The sequence below is a fragment of the Canariomyces notabilis genome (assembly GCF_033297395.1).
Source record: "Canariomyces notabilis strain CBS 508.74 unplaced genomic scaffold N656scaffold_11, whole genome shotgun sequence".
NCBI classification, from domain to species: domain Eukaryota; kingdom Fungi; phylum Ascomycota; class Sordariomycetes; order Sordariales; family Chaetomiaceae; genus Canariomyces; species Canariomyces notabilis.
Genome location: NW_027041833.1, coordinates 323634 through 345606, shown reverse-complemented (window position 1 = coordinate 345606; position 21973 = coordinate 323634). Strand labels below are relative to the sequence as shown.

At 54.7% G+C, this 21973-nt stretch overlaps 8 protein-coding genes across 8 annotated transcripts; 3 read left to right on the top strand and 5 right to left on the bottom strand.

Annotated features, from left to right (window-relative positions):
- Window positions 1-2904: 2904 nt before the first annotated feature.
- On the bottom strand, window positions 2905-3341 carry N656DRAFT_779306 (uncharacterized protein). Its single transcript, XM_064815167.1, has one exon. The coding sequence runs from the start codon at window positions 3275-3277 to the stop codon at window positions 3026-3028; it is 252 nt and encodes an 83-aa protein (XP_064670020.1). The 5' UTR covers window positions 3278-3341; the 3' UTR covers window positions 2905-3025.
- Window positions 3342-5166: 1825 nt separating this feature from the next.
- N656DRAFT_798241 (CoA-transferase family III) lies at window positions 5167-7020 on the top strand (the record flags this gene model as incomplete). Its single annotated transcript, XM_064817737.1, has 1 exon — window positions 5167-7020. The coding sequence occupies one exon, from the start codon at window positions 5167-5169 to the stop codon at window positions 7018-7020; it is 1854 nt and encodes a 617-aa protein (XP_064670019.1).
- A 95-nt stretch (window positions 7021-7115) lies between these two features.
- On the bottom strand, window positions 7116-8358 carry N656DRAFT_798240 (uncharacterized protein; the record flags this gene model as incomplete). The annotated part of the gene is made up of 3 exons (XM_064817736.1): window positions 7116-7681; window positions 7829-7914; window positions 8216-8358. 3 exons carry the CDS (start codon window positions 8356-8358, stop codon window positions 7116-7118), a joined length of 795 nt encoding a protein of 264 aa, XP_064670018.1.
- A 1290-nt stretch (window positions 8359-9648) lies between these two features.
- N656DRAFT_789615 (uncharacterized protein) lies at window positions 9649-10518 on the bottom strand (the record flags this gene model as incomplete). The annotated part of the gene is made up of 1 exon (XM_064816803.1): window positions 9649-10518. The coding sequence occupies one exon, from the start codon at window positions 10516-10518 to the stop codon at window positions 9649-9651; it is 870 nt and encodes a 289-aa protein (XP_064670017.1).
- Window positions 10519-12290: 1772 nt separating this feature from the next.
- N656DRAFT_709315 (carbohydrate esterase family 3 protein) lies at window positions 12291-15841 on the top strand (the record flags this gene model as incomplete). The annotated part of the gene is made up of 10 exons (XM_064811585.1): window positions 12291-12548; window positions 12620-12720; window positions 12787-13548; window positions 13743-13885; window positions 13986-14175; window positions 14275-14356; window positions 14475-14774; window positions 14897-15156; window positions 15254-15566; window positions 15644-15841. The coding sequence occupies 10 exons, from the start codon at window positions 12291-12293 to the stop codon at window positions 15839-15841; spliced, it is 2607 nt and encodes an 868-aa protein (XP_064670016.1).
- A 618-nt stretch (window positions 15842-16459) lies between these two features.
- On the top strand, window positions 16460-17074 carry N656DRAFT_779302 (uncharacterized protein). Its single transcript, XM_064815166.1, has 2 exons — window positions 16460-16706; window positions 16802-17074. The coding sequence occupies exons 1-2, from the start codon at window positions 16562-16564 to the stop codon at window positions 16984-16986; spliced, it is 330 nt and encodes a 109-aa protein (XP_064670015.1). The 5' UTR covers window positions 16460-16561; the 3' UTR covers window positions 16987-17074.
- A 312-nt stretch (window positions 17075-17386) lies between these two features.
- On the bottom strand, window positions 17387-19464 carry N656DRAFT_789614 (uncharacterized protein; the record flags this gene model as incomplete). Its single annotated transcript, XM_064816802.1, has 2 exons — window positions 17387-17411; window positions 17645-19464. The coding sequence occupies 2 exons, from the start codon at window positions 19462-19464 to the stop codon at window positions 17387-17389; spliced, it is 1845 nt and encodes a 614-aa protein (XP_064670014.1).
- Window positions 19465-20294: 830 nt separating this feature from the next.
- On the bottom strand, window positions 20295-21574 carry N656DRAFT_779300 (uncharacterized protein). Its single transcript, XM_064815165.1, has 2 exons — window positions 20776-21574; window positions 20295-20711 (listed from the first exon to the last, which is right to left on the bottom strand). The coding sequence occupies exons 1-2, from the start codon at window positions 21183-21185 to the stop codon at window positions 20348-20350; spliced, it is 774 nt and encodes a 257-aa protein (XP_064670013.1). The 5' UTR covers window positions 21186-21574; the 3' UTR covers window positions 20295-20347.
- Between the last annotated feature and the right edge of the window lie 399 nt (window positions 21575-21973).

The following is a 21973-nucleotide window of genomic DNA, read 5'->3' as shown; positions in this document are numbered from 1 at the left end:
AGTAGCTGTGGCATTCTGCCCAACTAGTGCCACTTTGTAGTGCCTTTGAACTCCAAACCTCTCCTGAGGCCCATGTGGCTACCTATATGATATATGTACGTACGCTCGTCTGTCCAATGAAGATCATTTAGGTACAATACTTCCCTACAACTCCTCGTAGCCCGTGGATGCTAATAGTAATGTCGAGTTGTGGGTACAGCCTGTGGCCGTGACAAACTCCACCTGACGATGTTGAATGATATACTCTAAAATATACAAATATAGAATGATACTTTTCACAGAGAAAGCCAACCGCCTCTGCCGACAAACGAAAGTGGTGAGGTTCTGTCGTCCCTCCACTACAACCCTCTTCCGTCTTGGTATGCAGAGTCATAAACCGCCATATGCATTGCGATCGGGCTCCATTGCGGCCGATCTGCCAAACCCCAAGAGACTGAGGATCCCACCCACCACCTGTCCCGTAGAATCGTGCCGACATAAATGCTGTGGAATATAAGAGAAACATTAATATTCGGAGACGGAAGTAAAAAAGAAGACCGACTTGTGGGATTTGTCACAACCGGCGACGGCCAAATGGTTGTATCATACCCAAGGTAGGCAGCAAAGGGTGTGATGACGGCATACCGTCAAGAGAGAACATATGAGAGACAAGATGTGACGGAAAAGGCGAGAATGTACAACAGTTCTACTGCTGCCCGCGTGCCTGGCAATTCACCTACTTCTTACGGCTCAGACCCTGTAGTGCATCATGTACAAGTACCTGGCTGGGTTGGTAGCAGTTTGCGAGTTGTCTCAGTGAAGCCTCATAACTCGCTCATGATCTGCCCGGGCCCGTTTGTCGCCAGGGAATCCTCCCATTCTCCCTCTATGCACATGCAGCCAAGGCCAAAGGATAATATGACGCGGTGATCTGTATGCCGTTCGCCAAGCGCCAAGCAGCCAGAGTTAGAGAGCGGAGCGAAACGGGTTTCGCGCTTGTGTTGTGCAACTCAATCTGCCTAAAATCTCAGAGAAGACTCTGCTTGGTGCCCCCCTCGCCGTCTTGCTGCGTGTCCGCGCTTGGCGCGCGTCTTGTGGTTGCTTCGTGCTCAGTAATGCCCCTTCCTCCTTGGATATTCTGCGGCCGCATTCCGCCTGCCTGCCTTTCTGGTCTTGTGTCCGTCTTGGCCTGGATGCTTGCATTTGCTTGTTTTTCGGCCCTTCCCTGTAGTGTGGTGATGATGGTCTCGTGTGGCTGCAACCGTCCCCTTTCCTGGTGTGAGAGACAGGCAGCGTCTGTGTGCGGTGAGGTGAGTTGGTGTGTTTGAGTATCTTCCTTGGCCCTTGGCAGGTCTGCACCCCAGGTTTGTCGACCGTTCACTTGGAGTGTTTGGTCTAGGCAGGTCTCTCGAATCGGTTTAACCGATGGTGGACTTCCCATGTTATTGTGAGGGCGGGTTGTGGGAGCTGAATGCGTGGGTTGTGCTGCATTGGTGCTTGTTTTCGAGGTGGTTCGGCAAGTTCGAAATGGCTTACTACCGGAGTCTCGAGTCTCTCGACGACAACGGCTTTTTCAGGAATATGGATGTGTATGGGGTCTTCAAGCCGTTTCCTGTCGTCCTTGGGATACGGTGTTGGTGTGCGGTAGCGGACAGGCTGGTGTGCACAGGTTTGTGATCTCCATCTCGTCGGCGCGATGAGCCAGTTTGGTTGTTTGTCGAGGATCCTTTGTCCTATCTCGGCCAGGCTAGGAGTCGGACCCGTGTTCCTAGAGGTGCACCTGGATATCGCAGACCCCATGTCGAACGGTGAGAGGATGAAAGAAGTTCGACGCAAATGGCCGGTGATGGAAGCTCTTTTCAGGGGCCTAGCTAGTGCCCTGGCTTATTGAGGGGCAGATGAAGCTGTAGTGAGGGGGAAGCGGCGGCTTATACGGATCGGGAAGATCTATAAAATGACGCAAATCGGCGATGGACAGGAACTGGACTGTCTGGTGGCCTGATCGTGGTTGATTATCACACACCACAGAGAAGAGTGGCTAAAACATAACAATGGAAAGAAGCACAACAATGTGAGATGTCGAGGGTTCGAACCGCCTGGTTATACATGTGCAAAGAGCGGTTAGGATATTTATGCCACTTACATGGGCGGGACAAACGACGTATCCACCGATCGCATCTGATCTCCCCCACCATTGATGGGAGACCATTCTTGGCAAGCATTTACCGACCGGGAGCAATGTGGATCAGATTGGAGCGCAAATCGAGATGTGCGCTAGGTGCGCACCAATTTTGGCCGCTACCATAGCTTCCAATGAGTTTAGGTTTCGGAGTCGCAGTGCCGTTAGTTAGTGACCGTGCCTACTGTACTGCCTTGCTGACGCAAGAGTGGCATCGGAGGCAGGGGACTCAGGGAGGGATGAGGCCTGTGCTGTAAGTGTACCTGGGCTGAGCGACGTCGAATTGAAGCTAAACGGGGTTGTCGGAAGATTCCGTGTGACAGGTTAGAACGGCCTTCTCATCTGTCTGCTCTCATCACTCATCAGTTCCTCGAAACGGCCGACGTTCGTCCTTGGGCTTGCCTCGCTGTGTTGGGATGAGAAGCTTGGCTTGCTTGGCAAACCGCTCATCCTCGCTGCAGATCGTCTGGGCATCGACAATCCGGCCCGATTCGGCAAGTGCGCCACGCGGTCAGGGGCTCCAAGCCACAGCCAGCCAACGGCCCAGCGCCATCGAGTTGACATTCATTCATTACTTGACAAACGCACCTTTATCAGCAGTCGCGACAGGCCAGCTGTTGCGATTGTGCGTTCTTCTCCAAGGCTTATCATGGCGCTAAGCCGCTAGACATTTTGCGCAGCACTGTAAGTACCCTGAGTGCCCTCGTCACCGCCCTCGCCAAGCATTCTTCGCCAACAGCAACTGGAACAAAATGATTGAAGGAGGAAAGCAAACGTGGGAGGCAGCAGAGAGATGCAACTGGTTGCAGAACTCTTGCACAGCAATACCGCACGTTCCCGGCTATGGCAGCTTGGCCGAGGCATGTGTCACTGCCTTCCCTCCTCCTTGTCACCTTCCTGGATGGCAGCAGTCTCTTGGTCTTGAACAAGCTGATCGGGAAATTGGGACGGGGATGGGAAACTCTGGCCGTCCCTCGCTCTTGCCGCGTTGCGGCCTCTTAGCGCGGCAAAGACAAGTGTCACCCGCGGGTGACCGCGGTTGTATTCAACGGGAAGCCTTCCGTCGCCAAGAGGCCGGCGACCGGTTTGAATTCCACAAAACACGTACATGTACAACATGGTCAACACTCAACAGCCGTCGGTAGACATTAGAGTCTTTTGCCTCTACAAAGCAAAGGGAGCGACACGTCACTGATACTTCGGGCAAACCAGCCAGGCAAGCATCTGAGCCACGATCAAGTGTCTGTTGCTGAGACATTTGACAAGAATATCCCATGATAGTTACCCATCGATAAGGACTGGGGCGGCCGTGACGGCTTGGCTGTCTGGGAGAAGAATACTTACATGGGGTGCTGATCGTGATGGGCGGCGCCAAGCATCATCTGCCGTCGTGACCACCTTGGCACCTAATGTCCAACTCCGCCAAGCTGTTACATTTGTTGATCAAGTCTCTTGGCACATAAGTGGTCGTCCGTAGCACTGCCGTGTTCACCTCCATGACGCCGACCGCTGTCTCAAACCCTCAAAGCCGCTCTTCTCCTCGTCTCCCATGGAACAGTGTCATGGTATGAGCCGCCAGACAATATGTATCTCGGGGAGTACCGATATGATGTGTCATCACATGGAACCTCGGTTCTCGGGCTTGTTCAGCACTACTACTAACAGATACGCAATATCAGTTTTCAGGATCAGGTTGTCTGGTAAGCAAGAACGGCTCCGAGCCGGAGCCCGGAGGCCGGAACCAGACGGCCGACTGCATGCCATGGTGCTACGAAAGACACCGTGAAGCCTTGGCATGGTCGGATCACTCTCGAAATACAGCCCTGGTCAGTGGTGGGCTGGTGCCAGCCAGCTTAGGAGCCACACTTGGACGATCTTGGGGCGAAGCAGGACTTGTCACAGTTGTCAGGCCGACGATGGACCCCAATAATAGAAGCTTGATGACGTTGACTGCCGACGGAGCTGCTACTGGTCAATCGCAGACGCCAGTTGTTCAACGATGCATCTCCTGCCCACAGCCACGGCCCACGAGCGTACTGGAAGCCCAGTCACAGTTTGGTTAGGGCCTGCCGAGCCATGCCTAAACAATTCACCAAGACGATACGGAGGTATATGTTTGTCTGATTCCGCCACTGCCCAATGATGATACGCGATGGAACGGAGTTGGAATGTTTCCGATGAAACCCTTATCCTCTGCGACGCTCTCACTCCTTTCCAAAACCTTTAATGCGTACCAGACCATCTGGAAACTCCTCCCGGACCGCTAGAGTATTCATTAGGAGGAAGAGTGTTGCTAGTTGCACCAGGTGCACTCATCATGATACCGGTTCTGTTCATTGTGCCCATCCCCCAACTTGGCCAAGTGGGGGGAAGGTAGCCGAGGGGCTACTTTCTCAGTCGGTTGCTCTCCATGATTGTCCCTTCAGCCTTCCATTAATGCCCTATCCGTTTGAATACTCGCGGTCTTCACATGACTGCTAGCACCAGGAAGCTAAGAGGGGAACAAGCTCCGGCATGATGCCATTCTATTATGGCCAAATGCTCTCTTATCGTCCGGACCCGGAAGCAGTGCGGCGTAATTCCCCGCCGGTCGGGCCCCGAATGGATGACAAAACTCTGCCGGCGTCCCATGCGGCACCGGTCCTAATAAGCGGCCTATGACCCCGCTGGATCAAGTTTCCCGCCCTTTTCCGGAGTTTTGAAGGACAGATAGAATACCTTTACACCCCACTCCGCGCTTAGCCCTTGAGAAATATTCCGGTTGTTCAGACCGTAAGAATTTATTCAGCCTGTTAAGTTCAACCGGCCTAGGGCTTGAGTGGCTTCAGGTTGATCCGCTGGACTCAAACTAAGACTGGTCAGATTATTCCAAGGTTTGTTCCAGCGCCAGGCGGCACTGCAGACATCAAGCATCAGTGGGAATTACAAATCTGCCGTCCCCGCGGTTGCGCGCTCTCGTCCTCGCATTGGGCCTTACCAGCTTGGCACAAGAGGACATTACATGGACCATGGCGCACGAGCCGAGGATCGCTGACATCTACGGGCCCGGAACGTACGCGGACCGGGCATTCGTTCCGGTGCCACGAGAGGCCGAACGGATCTTCCGCCTCCTCGTGGCACAGACACCAGGCTTTCCCGGAAACGAAGCATTGCTGCCCAAGGTCCGGTTTGAGGGCGACGACAGCCCTGTTCTTCCAGGCCCCATCAAGGCTGTCCCAATTGCTGCGGCTTTGCATGCCATGGCGGGAGTTTTGGGGGACGAGATCTTTGCTCTCCGTGGCCTCGAAAACAAGAACCGCAGGATAGCCGTCAACACAACGCACGCAGCGCTCTGGCTCGCTACGCCTTGCCTTGTTTACCTGGACGGCCAGAGCCTGCCATCTCTGGCGCAGCAAAAGAAACTCAGATCTCTCCTCCCGGACTGGGAGCAAGGCTGGCACTCCACCCCGCTCAAGCAGCGCGGCACTGGCATCTACCGGACGAAGAAACCAGACGTCTGGTACTGCTTGCACGGCTCTTTCGACATACCAGCCATGCTCCGCACTTTTGGCATGGACCCGGACAAGCCAGATATCAAGACTCCCGCCGAGGCCGCGGCGTACATCACCGAACACACAAGCCGGTATCTCCCGGAAGAGCTCGAGCTAACCAACCTCATGACCAGTCAGTGCGGCACGATCTGCTTCACGCCCGCAGCCTGGCGCAACAGCACCATGGGCCGCGCCGCCTCAGAGCGCCCGCTGATCGACGTCCTGCCTCAGCCTGCGCACTCCATCCCTCTGCCTCCCGTGCCGTTCGCGCCCTTTCGCCAACAAGCCACCAGCGACCCCTCCCCAGGCCCAACGTACGACCAGCGGCCCCTCTCAGGTATCAAAGTCCTCTCTCTGACGCGCATAATCGCGGGGCCACAGCTCGGCACTCTGCTCGCTGCGCTGGGGGCGACCGTGATTCGCGTGTCGGCGCCGCACCTGGCGGACGTGAACACGCTGCAGCTAACGCTGACGGCGGGGCAGCGCACGGTAGGGTTGGACCTGCGGCGGGCGGAGGACCGGGCCGCGGTGCAAAGGCTGCTGGACCAGGCCGACGTGTTTGTGCAGGGGTTTCGCCCGGGGGCTCTGGCGCGCTTCAGACTCGCGCGAGACGATGTGCTCGCCGTCGCGGCCCGTCGCGGGTGGGGGATTGTTCATGTAGATGAGTCCTGCTTTGGCGACCATGGGGCCAGCCCGTACGCCGCTCGCCCCGGCTGGCAGCAGGTCGCTGACTGTGCCACGGGAGTCGCGCACGTCATGGGCCGCGCACTGGGGTTGGATGCGGGCGAGTGTGTCCTCCCCGCGCTGCCCGTCAGTGATATGCTCTGTGGCCTTGTTGGGGCGGTTGGGGTGATGATGGGTCTGAGAGAGAGGGCGGTCAAGGGCGGGAGCTGGGTGGTTTCTGCGTCGCTGGTGAGGGGGAATATGTTTGCGCTTGAAGAGGAGGTTGGGTTGTATAGCGAGGAGGTTGTTAAAGAGTGCCAGCAGAGGTTTCAGTGGGGGGAGATGAGGGCGGAGCATGGGGTCCTGGATCTAATGCAGACTGTTTGGAAGGGGTGGAACGGGGATGAGATCATGAAGGAGTACTTGAAAGAGGACAGCGGCTGGTTTCAAAGCTGGGACAAGACAGCTTTTGGAGAGGGGTCGAGGTTGAGCATACTGCGACCGGTAACCAGGTTTGTAAGAGGTGAAAATGGTGAGGAGGAAAGGGGTGTGACGCCGAAGTGGCAGTCACCCAGTGTGCCGTATGCATGGGAGATGAAGGAGGATGTCGGTAGGCTACTGTTCAGCCATCCCCGGCTACCAGATGCCCTCTCTAAACATGTGGAATAAACCCCCATGTAGCCACAAAACTCTCTTTGGGTTGGTAATACAAACTACGACCCGCCTCCACCATCATAAACAATCTCGCCAGCACATATACCCCTTCAAGCGCAAACGAGATTCCCTTCAAAGTTGTACCCGGTTGGATCTTCTGCTTTTTCTCCCTTCTCTTGCTCTCTAAATGATGGTCCAACAGCATTAACCCACAAATGGGCACTGGAATGACTAGCAGAATCACACAGGCAACCCTCCACCCCAACTGGCTCACCCCACGTCGGGAAACGCGAGTGCCAGGATGCAAAATGCACCGAGCCAAAGACCATCGCGATGAAACCGCAAATAACAATCATCACCGGTGCGGAATCCTTGCCCACCCTATGGTGGATGTTATCGTTGCCGAGTTGGAGATGGATGCCGTCGACGATCCAGATGTTGCCGCGGAGGACCATTAAATTCTGGAAGTATGACTGGAGAGTGTGGGAGCCGAAATCGGAGGTGGTTGTGGCCTTGAGGGCGGACTCGATGAGGGCCATGTTTTGGAGGTCCTTTTTCCAGCGGCCCTGGACGACAGCAGGAAGTTGAAAGATGAACCATCTATTCCCGTCGTGTCGGTCGAACATTTTGAGCAGTTTGGATCGGAGATCGGAGTTGCTTGTAACGTCAGTCGTCGCTGTGGTCGGTGGTTAGCAGGGCCATAGACTCATAGTTTGGAGCGGCACTTGATCAAGTTCAGTGTTGAGTCTGATTTGTTGCTGTGCTTCAAGCTGGCCGGGACTCATATTCGTAGGCCTTGGGTTCAATGAGAATGGCGTCGCACATGAGTCGGTAGGGCTTGGTGCGCCAATGTTCACAAACACGCCTCCCTCCTTGTCTGCCAGTGGTTCGCCTGGCCGTGTTTCAACACTGGGTGCATCAGCAGGGGCCGGGGGGGGTGGTCTCGTCGAACTCAATTGAGAAACCGCCCATGTTGGCCAGAAAGGCGTGATGTAGTGTCCAATCTACCTCCTCTACACTCACAGATTTCCTCACTATATCACGGACATGGCGAGCAAAATATAACCCCATCATGGCCTTTCCGGTAAACAGTTCAGGAGCGAATAGAGCCCAGCCAAAGGCACATGTCTTCTGAGCTGCCAAGTAGAGGTCGAGAAAGCGTCATTGCTTCCAGTCATGATGGTGGGTGACGCCCTCGGCTGGTACAAACTCGTGCAGGACGACCCAGATGCAAAGGATAACGACGGCGAGACAGCTCCAGACAATGTCGAGGGTGCCGCGCATGTCAGGGCCAGCGACAACGCCGGCGTCATCGTCTGGAAAGGTGCAAACGGGATAGAATACCTCCGGCATTGTGGCGACTGCAGCGACAGGGAGAAGATATACCAGTTTGTTATCAGGAGAAGCCAGGATGGTGGAGTCATACCTTGAATCTAAAGGAAGAAACTTTTACTTGGGCTCACATTTTGACCTGCAGCCATCGCAATTCCCCAAGCCTCTCGTGCATCTTCTTGCCTAAAGCCTAGGTAATTACATGTCGCGTACTTCAGGCCACAGCTGCAACACGAGAGTCACATCAAAGCAGCGCTGAGCGCCGTCCAATCTTCCACGGCCGACGGCCGTGTCTCACATGTGGACGGACAGGATAGGTTTGGAATGATCGATTGATTGTGGGTCATGTTGTTGAATGGAATCGTCGCCTCGATTTGCTGTTGCAATGGAGAAATCCGAGCAACTTGCGTTTGGCAAAGATTCAAGGGATCATGTCCTGTGGGCCCTTGCCAAGCCCACAATGCTTACCTCAGCCAGCCACACACCCCTGTATCTGGCCTGTACGTTGGCCCTGGATTTCCTCCTTTTCCTTCCTCCTCAGTAGCCCTGTCAATCCACTGCGTTGAAACTCTCTTCCTTCCTCCGTCCCCTGCGACAAATCAGGATTACAGCCGAGCCGCTCTAGACACCATTGACGTTCCCAACGCAATCCCTCGTCCGCAAATTTGTCAAGCATCTCTTGCCCCTCCTCCAGTGGCAATTACGTATGGGTCTTGATAGGTGTGCTCAATCTGCTGGGCAAGCAGGTTTGACAGGCCAGCGGCCAGCTACGTGTTCTGGCTTCGGGAGTTCAGGTATGTCTAAGGTGGGTTGTGCCGCATCAGACCAAACCGTTCGTTGATAGATGCCCAAAACATCACCGACAAGTGCAGGGCCACGAAGGGACTGCAAACTATGCACGGTTTTCCAATCGCTACTCCGTACTGCTCTTCTCTTGAACCACGGTTCAAGTTGTATTGCACGGGTTGGTACAGAAGCCGTACAGTTTCGTGGTGTATACATCACCTGTGCCGTTCCGAGGCGCGAGTTCCGGTCTCGGGAGGTGGGTGTACGCCTGCATCCATCACAATTAATGCCTGGGCGTGGAACCTCTTTAACCAAGCGTTTCGCGCCATCTAGCCCCAGTATGAGCCGGGTTTTCTCGAGCATAAGTACAGTTGAAGCCTCTGCCTGGGCTGCAATTCATAGCCGGCATCTTCAAAGAGACGAAGTACATCAGCCCATCAAGTACAGCGCTACCGCCAGAGACCGGATACTATTGGGTCAAAAGATTATAAGAACGACAGCACCTACGCAAACTTTCACGGAACCTTAGGCTCGACCCGAAGGTCTTTGAGCCGGCCCTGGCATAGTATATCCGCAGTTCGGCTTTTTCTCGCAGTAGGTCATGGTGTGGATGAACCTCAGCTTCTCGCTCTCGACCCTGAACTTGTGGCAGTCCGGAGCATTCCCAATACTCCCAAACTCCAGCAACAAACTGGCCACCCCAACCGTCTCGTCAATAACGTAACGCCTGTTGGGCATGTCGTACGACTGTATCACGCCGACGTTGCAGCTGTCGGTCGGCAGGCCGCGTCCCGTGTACGCTCCACCCTCGAGCCGGGCGCATGGCGTGCCCCAAGGAACCGCCACGCTCGCGTTTTTGAACACGTCAAGGTATGCGCCGGCTGCGGCCTTGATAGTCTCCCGGCTGTCGCGCTTGTCGGCCGGTATCTCGCCCCAATCCTCTCCCAGCGCGTAGTGGAGGGTCCCCGTTGCGTTGAAGAGCCAGTCACCCGGCGACGTAACGATGCGGTCCAGCTTTGTGATTTTGCCGCCGGCGAGCCAGATTTGAGCGCCAATAACGCGAGGCATGGACGAGTTCGTGGATACCAGATCCGTGAAGAAGGCACACTGGGTCAGGTCGAATACGCTGGAGGTATGATCGATGCGAAGCGGACTGGCAGTCAGCGTGCTGTTGGACGCCCAGTCGGCTACGGCCTCGCCATTCTCAAGGTACGTGGCGTTGGCGGACAGCAGTGGCCGAAGCCAGGTCAGATTGCCGGTACTCTGGGTTGCAAGGTAGCGATCCTTCGCTTCCCAGAGCAGTGACTTGTTGCATGCCTGGGCGGTGACTACCGTATGATCTCGCGAATAAAGGAAAATTAGATGTGGATACGCCCAGCCTGCAAAGTCAGACATTCACCAATGAGAGCACGGGCAGGTGTGGCTAGATGTGGCTATCCTGCGTCTTTTGCTCGCTTTTGCTGCGCTGGGCTGGCTGGGCAAGCCACATCTAATTTTCCTTATTCGCGAGATCATACGGTAGGCCAAAGGCCAGTGCTAAGGTGCTCAGTCGCCGGAGCATGACTGCGATTCTGCTTGTTTGTGGACTTCAATCGTGCGACCAAGCGGATGCTCTGCTGCAGTGGTCTCCTCGGTCGGTTGGAGAGGCGGGATTCGGGGGAGAGATACCTCATAAAACGAAACCTGGAGCACTTGGTGACGAACCTCTCCAACTACCGGAAATCTACCTAGTATAGCCGGATGCGGGTGATGAGGGCCGAGCCATGACTAGGGCAAATTCCCACATCTAAGCTTGACCATTCCCAGTCCAGACCGGCTATATCGACGACGGAAAAAGCACTCCGAGTTCTTCACCATGAACTTCTCAACGTTGGCGTGTGGTTCAGGAGATATCTGTAAGTGAAAGCACCCAACCAACTCCGCTACCTACTTAGCAACATTGACGCTAGCCTGTACCACTAGTATGCTTTTCCCAACTTTTAAGTTTTCTTCGTGTACCTCTCCATGAGTTAAGTCGGCGCAGCAAAGCGCGGAGGTAGGAGACGAGCGCCGGAACGGTCAAATGCAGGCGGATTGACTCTCCTCAGTTAGAGCCTTGGATCGCCATCACCTATGCTAATTCTGAAACTCATGTCACGACATTAGGTTTGCTCCCGGAGTGGGCTTTCCAAATCAGTCAAGAGGAAGTACAAGAGCAGGGCCTGTTTAAGCACCTTCCAGTTTTCCGTGCGTGGAATGCCATGTCGAAAGCAACTGGAAGGAACTGCTGTGGACTGGATACCATGATTGGCGGTTCAGGCTCTCTCGTCGGAGCACACGAACAGAGGTAACGAAATTCACTGGTGAACTGAGCCTCGAGGTTGCTCTTGCTGTTCCACACTATCATGGATCCCTCGCTAATGCGCCATCCAATCATCCGGTAATCGCGTCCCGAACTGGGGCTTTAGGGCTGCACTTTGAACGCGTTTGGATGCAGAAAGCCCAGGCTGATCCCGGGTCGCAGTCATTCACAGCTGAGCCTACCGGGTGGTCCGGGGTGGACATGTCCCCTCAAAACCCGGGCCGACTCGATATCTCGGACTTGTCAGCTTGATACTACCAAACACCTCGGACTCATGAACACAGTTATGCTCCTAGGGTATGTTATCAGCGCTAACCCTACTAGCTCCTCAATTTCGGTATAACTACGCGAGCTCCTACTCGACTGCCTTGGAAGGAGTATGCGTACCCAGGCATCCGGGAATTATTAGCTTGATCCTCCCAGATATTTGGGCCCCATGAGCACAGTCATGCTCCGCGGGTACCTATATTGTCGGTGCTAAAGCTCCTGGAGCGGCTTACGTTGGTAGGTATGTTAGAAGCCGTCGAGAGGCTTTAGAGGTGAGATTCTGAGATGATAAAAGGGATGGAGGCGCCTCTCTCAGAGCCGCCTCGAGTCTAGATGCTGCGTACTGCTTGTTGTAGCACAAGCAACTCATTGCACCTCCTCACTCTCTTCGTTCCACATTGCAAGTTACTTCAAGCAGCTAACGTTGAGCATGCGCTGGCTTCACCCTCTTCTCTGTTTGGTCCCTCTCTATCGGCACTGCCTCGCATCAGCCGAAGTCTGGGACCGGCCCGATGGACCGCCGCCCAACGGAGCTGGCTCCTACAGTCCTGATGTGGTTATGCCGGCTGGCAACGGGCCAGTGACTGAGTACCCAGAGGACGAAAGCGGTGGAGGCTCTGGCAATGACACCAACACATTCTCCAAACGTGCCGAGGACTTCTACCTGAGAATCCTTCCCCTTGGCGCCTCAATCACGCAGGGCCTTTCCTCTAGCGATGGAAATGGTTATCGAAAACCCCTCCGAGACTATCTGCGTTACGAGGGATGGAAAGTGAACATGGTTGGCACAAAGCAGGATGGAAATATGGCTGATAATGTAAGGGCGCCAGAGCAGTCACACGTTAACCAACCTGAAGGAGTTCTGTGACTGATTCACCCGGCTACCAGGACAACGAGGGACATCCCGGCGCTTGGGTGCATCAGGTCCGCGAGAAGCTCCCCAACGTGGCGAATTTGAAGCCTAATCTTGTCTTGATCAACGCCGGAACGTAAGTGATACCTGTCAAGGGCACATTCTTGATGTCTAAAGGGTGCCTTTACTAAGAAGAAAATAGAAACGATTGCCAAAATCTCCAGGATCCCAAGAGAACGGCTACCAATATGGCGGGGATGATCGATGAGATCTATCAGAGGTGGCCAGACACAACCGTCATCCTCTCTACTCTGGTCAGGAGTGGCAGCACCAATGCAAGTATTGTGTCTTGCACTGCGGCCGTGAGCCAGGAGTATCGGCAACTTGTGTACAACAAGTACCGCGGCTATCGTATCACACTAGCCAACATCCACGACGCCATTCAACTGAACCAGATCGCAGACGGCATTCACCCTAACGATGACGGCTACAGGCTCTTTGCGGCCGTCTGGGCAGCCGCCATAGATCGAGTGGCGAGAAAGATCAAGCCACCCGTGAACGACGGCACCGTCGACGATACGCAGACTGGAGGATCCAATGGGAATACCTGCAAAAAGGTTGCCGGAAATGCCAAGGGGCCCTTCAAGACGCAGCAAGGAAGCGGTGAAGATGACGGCAACTATGTCCACAATCGTGTCGAGAGAGGCAGCATTGCCACCATCAGCAAGGACATCCTTCCCCAAGGCGCTGCAGGAACTGTCCCTGATTATGTTTACTTTGCGAATATTGTCAAGGGCGATCCCAACGCGCCCCGCGACGCCTCCCTCGATGATATTATCATCGCTAAGCCCGACCCGGACGGGACAATAAACTGGGTTTTCCGTCAGAACCTTGGGAGTGGCGGCTCTTTTTCCACAGACAAGGATCTCGACGTGGATTCGAATTGTGGCTCTGAGAACAGTGAGTAATGCATCGGGTTGAGGACTCCTAATGCAGAGGGTTGTTGTTGACTGTTGCATTTTCATCTAAGTCAGATTTCGCTTGGGGAGACTTTAACAACGAGTAAGTGCCTCCCGCCAGCGAGGAACCTACTGATTACTCCAATCGAGACGCCTCCTCTTCAATACTAGTACCTGGCATGCTAATCTTCTGCCACAGTGGCTTGGACGACTTCTTCTGCATCACGCCCAATGCTGGCGTATGGGCTTCATTGAATCAAGGCGGCAATCCACCAAACTTCAAAAATATTGGCCAGATTGTCGGCGAAAGCGATCGGACAGGTCAAGAAGTCCGCATGGCTGGTCAGTCCAGCACACATTCCATGTCCTGCCTCTATGCTCCGTCATATTGATGCTTGGGCGCCCTTCCCTCTGTATGCACAATTTTCCTGACCGCATGCAGATATCGATGGGGATGGAAGGGTCGACTTATGTTTCGTCGCCGATGGCCAGCCTGTGAGATGCTCACGCAATGGTGGACGAGGTGATGAGCATTTCTGGCAGGGGTTCCAGACTGAAGGTGGCATTAGGGAGCAGGTCTTTGCCAGAACCGGCAACACAATGCGGGTTTGGTTGGGTGATCTCAACGGGGAGTACGTCTTCAGGTTTCCAAGCACTTGCGTCCCATTCAATCCATGTTAGAGGTACACAGCACAAGTACATACAATGATGCCCGACTGACTCATTCCCAGTTATCGAGCCGACTATATGTATATAGGGGACAACGGAAATGTGGATACGTTCATCAATCAACGAGGGCACGGCAAGGGAATTGTGAGTCCTCAAGCCTCCGGGCCCCACCTCTGCCCTGATCGAGTCATATATCAATCTCCCTACTGTACCATAGCCCTTGGCCCCAGCACAAGTGGCTAACCTTCATGTTGTGGAGCAGGTACCTGAATGGCGGAGCGCAGGCCTCACACACCCCGGCCAGGCCGACACTGGCATCACTGGAAATATCAAGTTCGGCCGTATCTACGGATCTAACCGGCTTGACTACATCTACCTCAGGGAAGCCGACGACCATTACGAAGTCCGTGTCTGGGAGAACACAGGACGGGGCGGTACGAAGCGTAAAGCAGATGGTAACTTCTACTGCGACATGACTGGCAGCGGCTCAGACGACTACGTCTGGATCTACTACGATGGCAAGCTGGACCAGGTCAACCTGAACATCCACTCACCCCCGAATGTGAGTCTCCCCACTCAAAAGTTCTTTTCATGCTAGTACCTTGTCCCTTCTAGTGAGACTGTGGACATTGCCCCAAGTCCTAGGCTACAGGGAACCTGAAGTATGCTAATCAAGTGTTGCAGTGGGGCCACAACCTCAACATCTCTCTCAGCGTGCCTGGGCCTCGGACGGGCATCCACCTGGCCGACTGGGACGGAGACGGGAAATGCGATGTACTGGTTCAAAACAAGGCTTCGGGGGCTTTGACCCTATATCGGAATGACTGGCAATCTGGGAGAGACACCATCACATTTACCAATCGAGGCGTGGTTGCCGAGACGGGGTGTAACCAAGGCTGGGGAGTCGGCATCTTTGACCGCGGCATGCGCATCGCAGACATTGAGTACGTTCACTTCAAGTTGCTAACCAAGTCACCCCATTCCTGGCATACAAACCTGAAATCATATCCAAGCTCACGCACAGTTTCTTTCATCTCACAGTGGCGATGGACGAGCCGATCCCATCTGCATCGAGACGAGTGGGCGAATGACTGCGTGGCTTAATAGAGCATCCGGCCTATTCAACGCCGGCCAGATCAAGTTCGCCGAAGGTTGGGATCGTGCCAACCTGCGGTTTGCAGACGTGGAGAACTCAGGTAGAGCAGACATTATCTGGATGAACAAGTACACCGGCGCCGGCAGGGTGTTCACCAACAACGGCTTCAAGGGTCCCGGTGGGGGCGGTGGCGGCTCCTCCTTCAGCTGGACAGACCGAGGCGTTCTCTACAGTGGCGTGGACCGGGGAGAATGTCTGGTAAGCATTGTCTCTGTTGTCTGATCATTGGGTCGTACACATGCATGCGTTGCTGATCCGCTCGTCTCTCTTCAAAGTACTTTGCGAACATAGGGGGCTTGGGCCGAGCAGACCTTCATCAGATCCTAGATCCCGGAACGAACACGGCGCAAACACACATGAACACATGCGAGGGTGGAGGAGGGGGCGATGATGGCGCTGTCAGTAAGTCTCCCGTCATTCCCACGAAACGTGGCCGGTGCCGATGTGCCTCCAAATGGATCATACCAGAGTAAGTAACTTGCTCACGCTCATACTCTATAGGTAACCCAGGATTGCCGGCCTACTCTGTCAACGACCGGGATGGAGAAATCTGGGATAATGCCCCTGTTTATTTCCAGGACGAGATTCCACCATATCCTCCTCTCAAGAATGATGATGGTTCCGACATTGACATCAAGAACCTGCGAGGCACTCGGCTTTTTGGATATGATGGGTGTGGCTCCATATTCTCTACCGAAAGATCAAAGATTAATAAGGGGTGGGACGATTTCAACTCCTTGTCCAACCTGGACCGTCTGAAATCCAACATTGACTGGAACAGCCGCGCTGTCAATGAGTTCTTCGGCAGTGGCGAGGGGCGCTCGATATCTGACGAGCAGAAGGCGCTGATCCAGAAGAAGTTCTACTACGCCTCGGAAATGTGGGCGCACTGGTGGGACGACCTCCGTCCCCCGGTTCCACAGTGGTACAACTGGATCAGGGTCCGCTGTAACAATCACCCTGACGGCAGTGCTTACGAAGGTGTTGCCTATACGCTCAATGACCCCAAGGACTATACGACGACTGTCTTTGGCAAGTTGTACATGGACAATTCCAAGGATCTGGTGAACTTGACCAACACCATGAACTACCTGAAAAGGGCCGAAGACCGCATCTACCTGGAGAATTGGACCTGGAGCAGGGCAGCCATATGGCTGCACGAGGCAATGCATATGCAGTACTTCATGAACACCATGGCCAACCAGGATCCGGACGTTCCGGACCTCATCATCAGGAATCGTGACGGGAACGAGGAGAGAGCGTACGGCATCATCCACGCCAAACGCCTCGCTAACTGGGATCGAGCCCACACGCCCTCCCAGTGGTCATCGCGAAATTGTGAGTACCTGACCTTACCTTACTGCTTTCTCGGTACCTTAGGCAACCTACTTCATGTTAGACTCCGCTTGGCTGACATTCCTGCTCTTTGACAGCCGACTGCTACACTTATTTCGCCATGGCCAGATGGGTCGAGGTGAATTCATTCGAGAAGACGTATCCGTACCAACCCGAGGTCGGCGATGCTCCTTCCACCGAACCCAGACTTCCGCCTGGTACGACGTCGGCGGACGGCATCGACAGGTCGCCCGACATCGACTGGCCTCTTCCACTATGGTGAGCATTAGATCAAACTTGGATCGGATGTGTGGCAAGGAACGAAGCGCAAGCGGGATGGCTGGCAGCATATGAGTTGGAGCACGACAAGTTAGGGGATATTCTTAACGCTCCTAGAGCGACCATAAACTACGTGCTGTACTTGATCTATAGGATACATAAGTTCATAACCCGTAACGCCCTTGGTCCATTATATTCCAAAGCCCCTTGAAATCCGTCCCGTCCGTTCCCATGTAACGCCCAATCCAGGCACCGTTGCTAATTCCCAGTCACGCGCAACGACGAAAGAGAGAAATGGAAAAAGGGGAATCTGCGACTATGAAAGATCCGTGCAAGCACAACCCCTGAGCTCCATCACGTCCCAAACAAAGGTTAAGCCAGAACAAAGGGCAAGTAATACCTAACTAGTAGCACCTTAGCCCTCGAAAACTGGGGGAGTCCATAGCCACAGCCTTCAAAAACCCAACCCAACCCAAACCCCACCCAGCACATCTCACCAACCAAGGTACCTTCTCCATCCAATCGTCCCTTGATCCACCTAAACAGCCACCCCAACCCCTTTCCCCATCAAGCCACCCCCTCCTCGGCCTTGACCTTGGCCCTGAGCCTGCCCCTGACCTCGACGCACAAACGCCCCAACCGCACCATGCTCAGACCCGAACCCGGATCCTAGCCCGGCCATGCCGTCCGCGTCGACGCCGTAGCGCACCCAGACCCGGCCGAGCTCGTTGGGGAGGTATGTCTTGGCGGCGTCGGTGCCCGCCGTGTCGCGCAGCCAGGCCGTCTGGGCGCTCTTGAGCAGCTCGCCGAGGGAGACGGGCCGCATGACGGGGATGGCCAGCCGTGCGTGCAGCCAGGCCGTGTAGACGGTCATCAGCACCAGGATGGTGAGCGCTGTGGCCGGGAGGATGGTGAGGAGCTTTGCTCGGGACGGGGATAGTTTCCTTGTTAGCGTCTCTGAGCGTATCGTGACGGTGCTGGGATTCAAGTTGGGTTGGTCCCGGTTGGACGAGGTTGCTTGCGCGAGGGCGCCGATGGAGACGTGGATGAATTCCGAGAGGCCGGGGATTGTCCAGGTGTTGGTGTCGGTGTTGCTGTCCATGATCGTCGTGGTGGTGGCTGAGGTGGTTAACGCCACAGGTCGGTGGGTGGATGACGAGTTGGCGAACATGGGCTGCGTGCCGTCGACGCTGCTGCTCGCTAGGAGGGGTGCGACGGTGAACCAGAGGAGAAGCTCGTTGAGCCGGGTGTCCGGGGACACGGAGCGGCTGACGGTCAGGTCGGATGTGGAAGAGAGGACGGGGAAATTTTCTGTTGGGACGGGACCCTCGCTTCCCACGGAGAGGATGTCATCTATGGCTTCGATCTCAACGTCGCATGCTATGGCAGATGCGCTGGTCAGTGTCCCAACGATAACTGGAGTGACGCTGCCACCTTCAATGGTTCCATTCAGTGCCGCGAGAATGAGCGTTGTTTGAGTGCGGCGGTCTGACAAGAAATCGAAGCTATCGGCCCAGAGAGTAAGCTGTGATTGCGGACGGACCCAGACCTCCGCATTGGTGTTATTGTCGCCAGTTTGGGTTGAGTTGCTGCTGCTGCGAGTCATATTGGTCAGGAAAGCGTTCCACCAGGCATTTTCCCTCCTTAGCTGCTGCAGTGTGTGCGGGCGACAGGAGATGGACGTCTGAAGCCTGACGGCATTGGCAGAGAAGTTGCCCCTTCCCTTCAGCGTCTCCCGGTCAATGTACCAGTCACGGTAGTGAGATAGAGGCTCGGACGATGGACTCGTTGCCCAGGAGTCGTACTCAACGAGCATCCGGACCATCACGGAAGTTGGCGGATTCGTCTGCGCATACAGTTCGCCAATCCCTCCTCCCGGAGTGTAGTTGCTCTCAAGTTGGACAGGTTGCCGAACGGGGGTAAATGCATGTCCAACAAGTGGCGGCGCGGCAAGCGGAAGCAGGGTGACTGCGAGCGCCGCGGCCAGAACGAGCCCTGCAGACAGTGACCTCACTGCCATGATCGCCGCAGGCACCGACATGATGGATCCCCGGGTTGTGGCCAAATAGGCATCGAGGCCCCCAATCGTAAACGACTGCTGGTGCAGCAGCGGCCACACTGTAGCCTCGCAAAGGCCCAACGCCGAGTACCCCAGAGCTACCATGCCAAGAAGGTATATGAGTGTGATGATACCCTGGATCGTCCCCAGATTCTCGACTGTCCATGCATCAGCCCTCGTGCAGCCGTTTGCCCATGACGGGCACTCGAGCATCTGCTCGCTTATTACGCTTGTATAGGCGATTGCAACGACCACGAAGATAATGCCGGCACCCAGGGAAGCAATCAAGGAGAGGTGAGTGACCAGGAACGGCCACAGACCAAGCCGCCTCGGGGTTGGGTGGGCGCCAAGAACAAAGTCATGATCGGAGGCGAGGCGTCGTATATCCCGAGGCGTCGGAGAAGCAGACGGCGTCCCGTCCATCCCGAGATCGAGATATGGTAGAGAGTGCTGGGGGTCAAATTCCTCGGTGAAGACAGACCTGTGAGACCTGTGAGATCTGTGCGACCGGGTCCGAGTAAGGGAAGCCGGCTGTGGTGAATCGGTCATGAAGTCAAAAGTTGCTGAAGGCGTCTTGACGGGAAATAGTGGAAAGAAACAAGAAAACTAGATAATCGGCCAGCGATTGTGAGATATGAATAAGAAACAGAACTGAAGCTGAAGGGAATATGCAACTCAAAGCGACATGGATATGGCGAGCATTGGGATAGCAGCCAGGCTTAACGCATGCGTCTGGCAGCATGTGGACAAGGGAACGGTGCCCTACCAATCCCCATTTCGACGTGGCCAAGCTGGTCCCAATGACAAGGGAGGCCAGACTTGACAGCTTTCCATGTAAGGTTCGGAGGTTGATGTGGCTATCCGTAAGCGAATTCCAGTTTGTAGAAAGAGCCCACTGTAGTTGGGCACCGTGAAGGAATTGCTGGTCCAGAAGGCGCGTCGGATTTGTGCGTTGGGCTTCGTGTCTGGCGATGTAAGGTGGCTTGGTCTCATAGGCAGATGAGTGCCCAATAGTAATCCAAGCCAGTCCCGCTTTTGCTGCCCGGACAGCCACGGCGTGCACTCAACAAAGGGGATAAAAACAAAGTCTGGTAAAACATTACGTTAGGTATCTGTGCAGCCTGACATCTATCAATATTTTTGAGTTCCATCAACCGTCCGCGCAAAGCCATAGCCAGTCCCAAAGTACAGGAAACCCATGGATTAAGAACCCTTGAACGACCGAGGCCCAAATACGCCGCGCCATGCAATGGAAAAACCCAAAAAAAAAAAAAAAAAAACTTGTCGTCTAACCATAACGCCGGAATCAGACAGCTGAAGAACTGTTCGGGAAGTGCGGGTTCGTCTCATAACTCTGCTGGTGCCGTTGTTGGGGCTGAGCAGGGTAGCTTTGAGCGGCATAGCCCGGGCTGGCGATGTTCTGGCCGGCGTAGCCCTGACCGGCGTGGGCAGGACTAGGCTGCGCAGCGGCCTGAGGGTCGTAATAGCCGGTCTGGGGGTAGTCCTGAGCATACGGCTGGGGATACGTCGTCTGAGGCTGATAGGCGGTGTGATTTTGGACGACAAGTTTGTGGGCCTCGGGGTTGTGGGCGGGCGCGTACGAGAGAGTGCCCTTGCGATATTGGTGGAAAACCACGCCTGCGTAGATGAGAAGGCCAAGGAATGATAATCTGGCAGAATTTGTCAGTCGATGTACTCGGCAATGAAGGCCAATAATTCTAAGAGCATGCTTACAAGATGATAACACTAATGGCAATGGCGAGGGGACCACTGCTCGCGCCGACCATGCTCAGAATGAAGTTAACGAGGTAGAAGACAGACTGTGCGATGTTGACTCCGAGGAAGAACGGAGGGCTGAGCGTCCGCCTGGCACGTTTGATAATGCAGACCAAGTCGAGGATGAGGCAGAGTAAGACAATGAGCAATATGACGACCGCGATACCCAGGACGGCGTCGTAGCTGAGTGAGGTATTGTATTCATTCCAGAGCCGTTGAACGTCGTCTTTGAAGACGCCAAGTCCTGCGATGAGGACTCCGTATACACCGATCTGGATGACCATGATGATGATGCGGATAACCCAAAAGGGAATGAGAACGCGCTTGAGAAAAGGCGACGAGTCGCCGACGACATACGGCGGCGACATGGTGATGATTTGGTGATCGATCGGAAGATGCGTTGCTCCAAGTCGTGTTCAATTGACGGCGGCAGCTCTTCTCCGCGGCCTTGTTAATGCGAAATGACGGTCGGGAATATGAACTCTTTTCTTTCGCGTCGATATTTTGGGCGATGGATGTCCTTGACGGTTGGTTAAGTAGGAGTTATCCGGCGCAAACTCATGCGAAATTTCTGCCCATTCCATCCCAGTCAGCATTGATGTCCAAGCCCAGTTCGTACCCGAAGGAACCAGTCAGCGTTTGAACGGCTTGCCCGAGCCACAGGGCTGGTACTACTCAGCCTGCATGCTGCGACTTGGCATGTCTCCAGATCGTGGCAACGGGAGGTATCGATTGGTTCCTGCCATGAGAAACCCCTGGTGCTTCAAGATTGAGAGGCAGGATCTAGGCTACAGTAGGCAGGTGAGACAGGCGAGATCTCGTGTGGAACTGCCCACAGTGGGCCACCCAAAAGCAGTAATGATGGCGGTGGTGAATCTCCGGTAAGGTAAGAAATTCCTCCGTACTTCGTACACTACTGTAATAAATTCCTCCGTATCCAAGAATACAGCACATACTGTCTGGTACATTACAATACAGCTATAATTAGGATCAGATCAATTAACATACTTGCGGTACTCCGTACTCTTGTCTTCGTAGCCATAAACTAATCCCTCCATGCCGCCTGACTGTGTTGTCGAATTGTTGAGTCAGGGTTGTAATCAAGTTTCTTTTCCTCACGATGATTTCCTCGTGCCTGTCCACAATCTCTACATCT

Excerpts from the sequence above, each read along its gene's own strand:
- N656DRAFT_779306 (XM_064815167.1), bottom strand. The coding sequence starts at position 3,277 with ATGTTGTACATGTACGTGTTTTGTGGAATTCAAACCGGTCGCCGGCCT.
- N656DRAFT_779302 (XM_064815166.1), top strand. The coding sequence starts at position 16,562 with ATGGCCAACCAGGATCCGGACGTTCCGGACCTCATCATCAGGAATCGT. Across the intron at positions 16,707-16,801 it reads CCAGTGGTCATCGCGAAATT|CCGACTGCTACACTTATTTC; the intron begins GTGAGTACCTGA and ends GCTCTTTGACAG.
- N656DRAFT_779300 (XM_064815165.1), bottom strand. The coding sequence starts at position 21,185 with ATGTCGCCGCCGTATGTCGTCGGCGACTCGTCGCCTTTTCTCAAGCGC. Across the intron at positions 20,712-20,775 it reads GCCATTAGTGTTATCATCTT|ATTATCATTCCTTGGCCTTC; the intron begins GTAAGCATGCTC and ends AAATTCTGCCAG.